The sequence below is a fragment of the Mandrillus leucophaeus genome, unplaced genomic scaffold (assembly GCF_000951045.1).
Source record: "Mandrillus leucophaeus isolate KB7577 unplaced genomic scaffold, Mleu.le_1.0 Scaffold81, whole genome shotgun sequence".
NCBI lineage: Eukaryota > Metazoa > Chordata > Mammalia > Primates > Cercopithecidae > Mandrillus > Mandrillus leucophaeus.
The window spans coordinates 3,646,423-3,657,889 of NW_012108808.1; the positions used below are offsets into that span (position 1 = coordinate 3,646,423).

An 11,467-nucleotide genomic window follows, 5' to 3' on the forward strand; every position below is an offset into this window, starting at 1 on the left:
GAAAGAAAGAAAGAAAGAAAGAAAGAAAGAAAGAAAGAAAGAAAGAAAGAAAGAAAGAAAGAAAGAAAGAGAGAGAGAGAGAGAGAGAGAGAGAGAGAGAAAGAAAGAAAGAAAGAAAAGCAAGAGAAAGAAAGGCAAGCAAGCAGGCAGGGAGGGAAGGAGGGAGGGAGGGAGGAAGGAAGGAAGATAAAGAAAAATACCCATGTCTTTTATTTTCAAATGTGAATTCCTTTTATTATTCCTTATTATAAGACAAAGAGTTTGACGATGGAAGCCTCAGAGATTATATATCTATGTACATATACATACACATATACACACATATATAGATTTTCATGAGATGAAATAAAAAAGAAGTAGGGAAAATACAGATGGTAATGAAATTATTTGATATGATTACAGTATTCTTTTGGGTCCTCTTTGATTTTATACACACACACACACACACGAGACAGACAGACAGACTGATACATAGATAGGTATTACATATCATGTATATGATGATAATAGACAAATGAATGACTTTGTATTCTATTGAATGTCTGGTTCATGATTTCAGGTAAACCACCATTGCTCTGCCTGGGATCCTCCTGGTGCTCCCTGTGCCTGTGTTTGTTCGGATGCTTTCTTATTTAAGCCCCCGCAACTTGCTGCCTAAAAGAGGCGGAGAGCCCATGTGGCCTTCCCTAACTTTTTCAACCCCTAGGATGTTTTGAGCTTAGCTATAATGATATAAAAAGATGTTTGGTGTCTCTTATTCAGCATCTCAAGTGCTTTACACAAAGAGATTTTTCTGTTGAGCTATAACTGCCATATTGCTAGAAATGGAAGTCACATATGTTTGGCTGTGTTTTTTAATTGAAACAATATTAATTATAAGCAAAATGTAAATCTTCATAATTATAGTCATAGCATACCACTCCAAGGATATAAGAATAAAGGTAATTTATTATTATTAAAATTCAAGTGCCAGAAAATTATTTATACTTGCAGCATTGAATTAGTGGTATTTCCTAAACATTTTCAGAGGAATAATGTTTTCATTTCAGATTAATTGAGAAATTTATTACCTTTGATTGGTGATGGTTTCTTTTCAAGAAAACGAAATTTTGTTGTTCTCAGAGGAAATGGCTGTCCAACCTCAAAGTCTCTGACCAACTTTGATACGGTATTCCAGAGATATTCATAATCTTTCATAATGGTATCTCCCAAATTCAAATGTAGGCCTACATAACAATTAAAAACACTAAATAGTAGAAGCCATCCACACCCATACAAAGAATCATTAGTCACATTTTGAGGAAATTCATGGAATTCTGAAATACTTTCCACATAGTGAAAGTTTTGGTGACTTCCACACTGGACATAAATGAAAATGGTCACTAGTGTTGACTACGAGATACAGATCGTAAAGTTTATCTTGTTTTTCATTTTAATAACTAAGTATTAACTTTGTAAGTATATTATCCCACAAAATGCATCGTGAACATTTAACTTCTCTTTAAGGTAATAAAAATGTTATGCCACACATAACTTTACAACCAACAAAACAGAATAAAAACTTTAATTTTTGAGAGATGAGAAAATTGGTAAAGGATTGTTAAGTTTATATGCGGTTAATTCATTACAATGATTACAATATGAAGGAACCACATCACAGCTTCGATAATGTTCAATCAGACAGAGTTCTGTCCAAATATGTTTTTGTTTTGTATCGTTTGGTTTTACTATTAGGAAACATCAGAAACCTTACCCTAAGAAAAGATTTTAAAGAAAGAAAAACAAATTACATATAAAAACATACAAATTAGCCTTATCTTTTAGAAAAAAATTAAATTTCCTAAATATCTCAATAGTAGTGAAATAATTAAACTAATTAAATTTTATGAAGAAATATTATGCGCGCATTTAAATGAAAAGTTCAACTTTTGAAATTAACTGAAAATGCTGGACACACAAACATATATTTTCTCCTGAAATACTTTCAATGTAATATTAAGTGAAAAACATATTTTAAAATACAGCATTCCCTCTGACTGCAACTAAAATATTACATACATATGTGAACAAAGATGAAATTAATTGCTATGTTATATGTTGGAAGTACAGAAAAATTATTTTGTAGTTTTAAATCCCTTATAAAGTTTATCTGTGGATGCAAGTATAATGATTATAATATACTGAGATGGTACCTTTTACATTTTCATTTTCATAGTAAAAAGCAATATTCTTCAACAAAAGCTCATCACTTAAGTCAGAAAGGTGAATTAAATTCAGATTCCAAAATTCAAAAGTATGTATATTTCTTAAGATGAAATATTCACACCATTTTTTCTGAAAATTGAAAAGAAAACTAAATTATTGGCAATATTCATATTAGCAATAAACTATAGGGTTCATATGCTTTTGAACTGAAAGGCAGTGGGCAGGGTCATTCCAATTCTTGTTAATGTAAGCCCATTCAGGCTGGGTAATGGTGAATGCTTTACACCTTAAGGAATTAAAGCATAAAATAAAATAAAAACTGATCCAAAAATGCATTTTGTATACTTATTTATCCTGAATCAATGAAATCTGCATTTGACTCTTAAAATAGTATTTTTCTCACACTGTTACCCACAGATAGAATCCCAAAGCTACAGAAATACTTCTGCTTTGAAATGTGCTTCTGTTCTTTATTTAGATTTTAATATATTCAGTTTTAACTTTTAGGTCAAAAGAGCATTTTAAAAAAATGTGTTTGAATGTTCAGGGAACTAGAAGATGCTGAATCCTTCAAACTTTTAAGATTCCCATCCACCTACCTGGTTGGTCTCCATGCTTCAAGATTCAGAGTAAACCTCATGGAATGATCCCTTCCACGATTAGATTAGTTGCTTTCTCAAGAGGCCTCAAAAAATGTCAAAAATTTCTTTTATTGTGAAAAGATTAAGGGCTACATGAAATTACACTTCAGGCTACAGAGTGTTACCAAAAATCAGGCATGGAGTATGGGAAAGGCAGGAAGGATGACTGACTATGGGCTGATCAGCTGTTACTTCATAGGGCAAATATTTGGAAGCTAGACAGAGTGAAGTCAGATCTCAACTTGATCATTCATTAGCTGTGCTCATGGACCACATAGCTGAGTCCAAGTTTTTCCTTTGCAAAATGAGGACATAAGAGGATCATTGTTATGTCTAATTAAAAACTAATGTTTTCTGTTAGCTAAAAGTATAACCTAGACCTTAGTCTCTTAATTATGATCAACAGTGAGCTCTGTTTCATTAAAACCAATGTATTTTCAGTTCTCAACCTATTACAGTCTTCTATAGCAGTTGATACTATTAACCACATCCACCTTTTGAACTGCCCAGTTCCTTTGACCTTCAGGAAAACCCATTCTCCTTGATTTTATTCCCATTTATCTAAGTAGTTCCTTCTCGGTGTATTTTGCCAGTGTCTCAACCCATAATTAAGTGTTTAATACTGGAATATTTGAGCTCTCTGTCCTCAGCTCTCTTACCATATCTCTCTTCCAAAATAATTTCATGTCTTAGCAGAGCCTCAATTAACATCCATAGAGTAATGATTCCTAAACTTTATCTCCAGCCCATTCCACCCTTCTAAGTCCAAACCATTATTTCAAATTGTTTACTAGATATCTTCATGTGGACATTTCTTTGGCACTTTAAACTTGATATTTCCAAAAAAGAAACTCATGATCCTTTCCCATTAACATGCCCTTCATACAATGGCAGCATCCCCACAAATGCTGAAGCCAGGGGTCTAGGAATTATTTGACTCCTTCCTTTCCCTCATTCCCCACACTCAAACACTAAACTTGTCATTCTTCACCTTAAATAACTTTTAAAATTGCCCACTGCTATTCATCCCTACTTACCTCTCGCTGGTCCCTAACACCATCTACACTTACATGACTGAGATAATAGCCACCTAATTTCCCCAAATCCCCCGTTTTGCCTCTCCAATGCACTCTCTGCATTGCAAGCCAGGGAAAGTTTTTGCAAATGCAAGTGCCACTCATCCATTTGAAACCATCCAGTGGATCCTCATTGTGCTTCTATCAAGTCACATCTCCATTCTCTTAACAGGGCCTACAGAATCCTATGTGACTTATCTCTTACCTGCCTCTTCAGCTTCATCACTTTCCCATATTTTTCCTACCCCTATGATAGATGTATCTCAGTTCCTCGGTTATGCCATCCTCAGGATAATTACACATGCTGCTTCGTGCCCTAGAATCCAGTTTCATCTTCTCTCCATGATGCTAACTCCTTCTCTTCCTCTAGGACTTGGGACTTGGGTCACTTCATTTCCCTTCATTTCTTTCTTTTTTTTTTTGAGACGGAGTCTCACTCTGTCTCCCAGGCTGGAGTGCAGTGGCGCAATCTCAGATCATTGCAACCTCTGCCTCCCGGGTTCATGCCATTCTCCTGCCTCAGTCTCCTAAGTAGCTGGGACTACAGGTGCCCGCCACCATGCCTGTCTAATTTTTTTGTATTTTTTTAGTAGAGATGGGGTTTCACCATGTTAGCCAGGATGGTCTCAATCTCCTGACCTTGTGATCCACCCACCTCAGCCTCCCAAAGTGTTGGGATTACAGGCGTGAGCCACTGTGCCCCACCTCTCTTTCTTTCTTAAGAAGAACCATTGTTTTCAGACTACGTTGGATCTCGTTATTATCAGATTATAAAGCATTCTACGGTTCTGTCCTTATAATTACTTTTAAAATTTAGTATCTGTCTTCTCTGGAAAATGTAGCTGTATGAAGGGGTTGGAGTGGGAAGGGTAAATATGTTTTTATTTTTCTCACTCTATTCCAGCAATTAGCACAATGCACTAAATGTTTGTGGACTGGCTTCCTACTTAATTGGTCATAAAATGCTTTTGTTGAACATTTTCAGTATACGTATCATGATCCTTAAAAAAAGTTCATGCCAATTGTTCCTTTAATCCCATTTCTAGCTCTCAAGCCAAAATCAATAACCCCAAATTAAAGAAAAAGGCTTATATACAAAGAGAATAACAACATCTATAATATAACCATCAAAGTCTTCTAAATATTCCATAATAGAGAAATGGGTAAGTAAACCATGGTACTAAAAGATAACTAGTAGCCATTAAAAAATGATCCTAATATTGTGAAAGAAAATAGAAAAACATGAAGGAAAAAAATATATAGGTATATATTGAGAGCTCCAATATAAGAAACAATAAAACATCAGAAAAATATATGCATTTAAAATAAAAAGAATAAACCAAAATGTTAACAGTTATCCTCATTGATTAAAGTGGTAGTCCTCCAGGGAAGTTTTTCTTCTGTTTTTGCTTCTAGTTTCCTAAAGTCTCCAAATTGTCTCTAAATATTCTCTATAACAGGTGAAAGTAATAAACTACTACATTGATTTCTTCAGTTCCTCTTAAACCACCGTGATCACCAACCATCAACTATGGTTGATAACACAAAAATCTGATCTTGGCAGAGATTTAACGAAGGAAAAACAGAGAGGCTTTTTCCTTAGGTTAGATCTGTATTATGCTATTTGTTAGTTCTCCTAAACATAGATGCTGAAATTGGAAAGTGATTGATGTAGCCCATTAAACTTTCATAGCCCTCAGGGGGCTAATGGTAGTCCCAAAAAAGGGAATTTTGAAAGTTACTGCAGTTTTTATCTACCAAACATTCAAAACACAAAAATAGTAAACTAATAAAGAATCCATTTACCATTTGTAATAAAGGCTTCATGTCCTTAGCCCAACGGGAAGTGACGACTCTAGCACAAGCTCTTTGAGAAAGAGGCAGATGGAGTAGAAAAACCACAGTGAGACAGTGCAGTTTACACAAATCTTCCATCTCCTGCAGGGTTAAGCAGTTACTGTTCACCTGAATAAAATAAGGAAGGTAAGCCGGAAAACAGCAGGATGTGACACTGGATAATAAGCATGTAGGACCACAGGGGCTGGCAGCCACCTTTGCTATGTAGGAATCGTGAATTCTTCCTTTTTTTTTTTTTTTTTTGAGACAGAGTTTTGCTTTTTCACCCAGGCTGGAGTGAAGTGGCACAATCTCAGCTCACGGCAGGTTCAAGTGATTCTCCTGCCTCAGCCTCCCAAGTAGCTGGGATTATAGGTACCTGCCACCATGCCCAGCTAATTTTTGTATTTTTAGTAGAGGCAGGGTTTCACCATGGCCAGGCTGGTCTTGAACTCCTGACCTCAGGTAACCCACCCGCCTCAGCCTCCCAAAGTGCTAGGATCACTGGTGTGAGCCACTGTGCCCAGCTGAATCATTACATTTTTCATTCTACATTTTTTAACTTTCCTTTTCTTTATAACATAAACTCTACTGCATTTATACAGATGAGAGGTAAGTGGAACGGGAAGCTGCCGGCTGAATAGCAGTTAAAATAAAACATTTTTCAGGATTTTTAGTTAAGCCGAACTCTACGTGAGCTGATCAAGCAACTAATGAAGTTGTATTTTCACAGGCCTCTACCTTGATGGAGTCACACATTAAATGCTCTATTCCATCCAAGGCATCATATTTTAAATGTAATATTGAAAATGACCAGGGCGAGGACACCAGGACGGTGATATATCTGAAAAATCTGCCCTGCGAGAACACAAGTAAAGAAGTGGACACATCTGACATCATGGGACAAGAACGTCATAGCTATCTTCAAACATTTGCAGGGCTGTCAACAAAGCAAGTGTAAGATTTCATCAGGGCACCTCCAGAAGGCCAAATAGAGTCTAATCATTAGAAATTCCAGAGAGGCAGACTTGACTTAGTATCATTTTTGTGAGAGTGATTTAAAATACTATGTCTAGTTATGAAAAAATGTTTCACTAAAATTATATTCAGTCTGATAATTGGAAAAACAATTATAAGGATGCTAAGTAAAAGAAAATGAGCCCTGAACATTTCTGAAATGTTCAGAAACTTCATTTCTCTTTAATATAAATCTTTAGCCAAGAATCCCACAGCAGGTAGATTGTATACAGAATAGTATGTATACACATGCCTCTGAGTGTGTGTGTGTGTGTATGTGTAAACATGCACGTCCATAAGAACATATACGTAGAGACAACTGTATATTGGGGGAAAGAATCCAGACTGGCCAACAGATTCTTAATGCACCCTATTGACCATAAAGAAGGTTAAAAACTTTAGTATCTCTCCAGCTAGGATGAATGTTAAGACACTACAGTAGGAATGTTCTTTTAAAAGACAGTTTGGGGCCAGGCGCAGTGGCTCACACCTGTAATCCCAGCACTCTGGGAGGTCAAGGCGGGTGGATCACAAGGTCAGGAGATCGAGACCATCCTGGCTAACACGGCGAAACCCCGTCTCTACTAAAAATACAAAAAATTTACCCGAGCGTGGTGGTGGGCGCCTGTAAGTTCCAGCTACTTGGGAGGCTGAGGCAGGAGAATGGCGTGAACCCAGGAGGCGGAGCTTGCAGTGAGCCGAGATCGAGCCACTGCACTCCAGCCTGGGCGACAGAGCGAGACTCAGTCTCAAAAAAAAAAAAAAAAAAAAAAAAAAGGCAGTTTGGTATTGTGGAACCTGCACAAGATGGACCTGAGCTCAATCCACATTGCTATTTAGTACCTTTGGTTTGAAAAACGTTACCTGGACTATTTGAACTTCAGTGTTCTCGTAGGTGGAATGGGAGTACTAATGTCTTTCTCACAACGCTGTTGTGAGGATTAATGGCACAATGCATACAAAAAGCCCAAAACACAGTAGCATACTAGGCCTCCGCCAAGTGCTAATACCCTGTCTTGTTTCGTTTTCTTTTGGATGATTTAGACTAAATATATACTAAGTGAAACATCCACATAGTAAAACATGAAATCATTTAATGGCACAGTAAGTGTTTCCTGATAGACACAAGTTTCAGTTTTATTTTTTGAAGTTTATATAAATAAGAGAAAAACATGAAGTACCAAATAGAGGAAATGAAAGATACAAATCAACAAAATTTCAAAAGTGGAGAGAAATAGTATTTCTCAGTAAAGTTATAACAACCACACCTGTTGGATCTCAGTTTCCTGACCAGAGGAGGGCTCTCTGTTTCCTAAAAAGCGATGGTACATTCTCAAGGATAATGAGCATGAGGTAACACAAAAGACACGCCGAATGTCAGATCCTTCTGGCCAGACTTGTGTAAGCATAGATACAGTCTCGTGTGCCTGCCAAAGAAAAAAATCTTGTAACGTGTTATGCTATTTAGAAAAATATTTTTGTTCGTAAGTGATCTTACTAGTGGGTACTACTTGGCTTAACACATGTGTGACAAAATAATCTGTACAGCAAATCCCCATGACCCAAGTTTATCTCCACAAAAATCCTATACAGGTACCCCTGAACTTAAAATAAAGTTAAAAAAAAAGAAATGATAAAATTGTTCTGAGATGAAAGGAAACCTGTGTACACAGAATAAAAGAGCTCACTGTATAACGAGAGAAACAATGAAATTAGATCCTCATACCATATACAAAAAGCATCTCAAAATGGATTAAAGACTTAAATATAAGACTTGAAAGTGTAAAACTACTAGAAGAAAACATACGAGGAAAGCTCCACAACACTGACCTGGGCAATGATATTTTGGGTATGGCCGGCCACAAAAGCACAGGCAACAAAAGCAAAAATAGCCAAATGGGGTAGTATCAAAGTAAACATCTTCTGCACAACAAATGAAACAGAGGCAGTCCACAGATTTTGCAAACCATACATTTATTTATTTATTTATTTACATATTTAGAGACGGGGTCTCACTCTATCACCTAGACTGGAGTGTAGTGGCCCGATCTCAGCTCACTGCAATCTCTGCCTCCCAGGCTCAAGCTATTCTCCTGCCTCAGCCTCCCAAGTAGCTAGGATTACAGGCACGTGCCACTACCGCCCAGCTAATGTTTGAATTTTCAGTATAGATGGGGTTTCACCATGTCAGCCCGGCTGATCTCAAACTCCTCATCTCAAATGATCCACCCACCTAGGCCTCCCAAAGTGCTGGGATTACAGGTTTGAGCCACTGCACCCAGCCAAACCATACATTTAATGAGGAGTTAAGATCTAAAGTATAGAAACAACTCAAACTCAATAGTAAGAAAACAAATGATCCAATTTAAAAATAGACAAAGGACCTGGACAGACATTACTAAAAACACACAAACAAACAAAAAACCAAATGGCCAATAGGTACACGAAAGATACGCTCAGTGCTACTAATTATTCCAATCATTAGGCAAGTGCAAATTAAAACTACAATGAGATATCACCTCACATCTGTCAGAAGGGCTTTAGTCAAAAAGATGAGAGATAACAAGTGTCAGAGAGGAAGCAGAGAAAAAAGAACTCTAATACATTGCTGATAGGAATGTAAATCAGGATAGCCATTATGGAAAACGGTATGAAACTTCCTCAAAAAACTAAAATTAGAACTACCATACAACCCAGTAATCCCATGTCTGGGTATGTATCCAAAGGAACTGAAATTAGTATGGTTAAAGCAAACTAAATATGGCTTGAGAAGGACTTCGTACTTCATATTTGAATCCTTGTGGATAAATTGCAACATAACTTAATAGGTAGACAAGATAGAGAACCCAGTTTACGAGTATGTTCCTGTAACGATCACTGTCTTGGCCGATCCAAGCAGCCATACTTCAACCACTTACACAGTGCTGAGCATTCAAATTGTGTTCAAATAAGGCAAATACAGAGTTGTAACCAATCCAGCTGTTCTGTACCTCACTTTCAATTCCTGTATGTCACTTTATATTTTTTGTCTATAAGTTTGTTCTGACCACGAGGCACCCTGGAATCTCTCTGAATCTGCTGTGATTCTGGGGGCTGCCTGATATGTGAATCGTTCATTGCTCAATTAAACTCCTTTAAATTTAATTCAGCTGAAGTTTTTCTTGTAACAGTATGTTGAAGGGATATCTGCACTCCCACGTTCATTGACACATTGTTCACAAAATCAAGACATGGATTAACCTAAGTGTTTATCAACAGATGAACGGACAGTGAAAACGAAGTATATATACACAATGGAATACTATTGAACATTTAAAATAGGGAGAAATCCTGTCATTTTCAACAACACGAATGAAACAACATGAATTATGCTAGGTGAAATAAGCCAAGACAAAGAGCCAAATACCAAATGATCTCACTTACATGTAGAATCTAACAAAGTTGAACTCATAGAGATAGAGAAGAGAAACTCTTCTCTTCAGGGGGTGAGGGGAGAAATGGAGACTTGCTGATCCAAGGGTACAAACTTTCAGACAAAAAAGAGGAATGGGATTTGAGATCTATGATACAGCAGGATGACTACAACCAATAATAATGTCATATATCTCAAAATAAGTGCATAAATTTCAAATGTCTTACAATGAAAAATGATAGGTAAGCAAGGTGATGGATATGTTAATTAGCTCCATGTAATCATGTCATATTGTATACATATATCAAAACAAAACATTGTACTTCATAAATATACAGTTACGATATGTCAATCAAAAAAATTTTTTTTAATTTAAAATTTTTAAAAAGAATGGAGACGATTTGAAAGATAGGAACTACCTAAGGGGACAATTTTCTGAAAGCAGCTTTGGGAAAGAAAAGGAAGCTTTAAAAAAAGGAAGAAGTATCCTTCGGCAACTAAGTGGCGAAAGGGTAAAAGAAGACAAAGAAGAATTTGAGGGCTCTGCAAGTCAGAAGAAAAGCAGATAATCTGAAGATTCAAAACCACTCGCCCACTACCAAAACAAATAAATGAACAAACTAACAAAAACCCCACTAACATGCCTGGACTCTGACAAGCTAGCAGAAAAAGATAACATTAAATTAAATTATATTAAATTAAATTAATTGGATTGGATTAAATTGAAGTATCTTATAACAAACCTCAATATCATTAAAACAAAAGGAAAGTACATAGAGAGTTATTGCAAAAAATAATAGCAGGAAAAAAATTCACACAAATTGTGTGAAAAAAATCTCATCATTACCTCTGAAAGTAATAATAAAAACAGCAACCATAAAGCAGAAGAAATCTCTAAGTCTACATTCTAAATATGGATATACTCAAACAAGCATGAGATCATACAAAAAATGATCTTTTTTTTTTTTTTTTGAGACGGAGTCACACTCTGTTGCCAGGCTGCAGTGCATTGGTGTAATCTGGGCCCACTGGAACCTCCACCTCCTAGGTTCAGCAATCTTAGCTCACTGCAACCTCCACCTCCCAGTTTCAAGCGATTCTCCTGCCTCAGCCTCCTGAGTAGCTGGGACTACAGGTGTGCACCACCATGCCCAGCTAATTCTTGTATTTTTAGCACAGACGGGGTTTCACCATGTTGACGAGAATGGTCTCGATCTCTTGACCTTGTGATCCACCTGCCTCAGCCTCCCAAAGTGCTGGGATTACAGGCATGAGCCACT

The 11,467-nt window shown here is 36.7% G+C and overlaps 1 protein-coding gene across 1 annotated transcript in view; it reads right to left on the minus strand.

Annotated features, from left to right (window-relative positions):
* DDX60 (DEAD (Asp-Glu-Ala-Asp) box polypeptide 60) overlaps nucleotides 1–11,467 on the minus strand; it is a 102,354-nt gene that overhangs the window by 67,110 nt on the left and 23,777 nt on the right. The window contains exons 5-8 of the mRNA XM_011967791.1: nucleotides 8,044–8,202; nucleotides 5,729–5,887; nucleotides 2,193–2,334; nucleotides 1,071–1,226 (exon numbers count right to left, since the gene is read on the minus strand). Of these exons, the coding sequence (XP_011823181.1) occupies nucleotides 1,071–1,226; nucleotides 2,193–2,334; nucleotides 5,729–5,887; nucleotides 8,044–8,202 (616 nt within the window). The remainder of the gene's footprint in view (nucleotides 1–1,070; nucleotides 1,227–2,192; nucleotides 2,335–5,728; nucleotides 5,888–8,043; nucleotides 8,203–11,467) is intronic.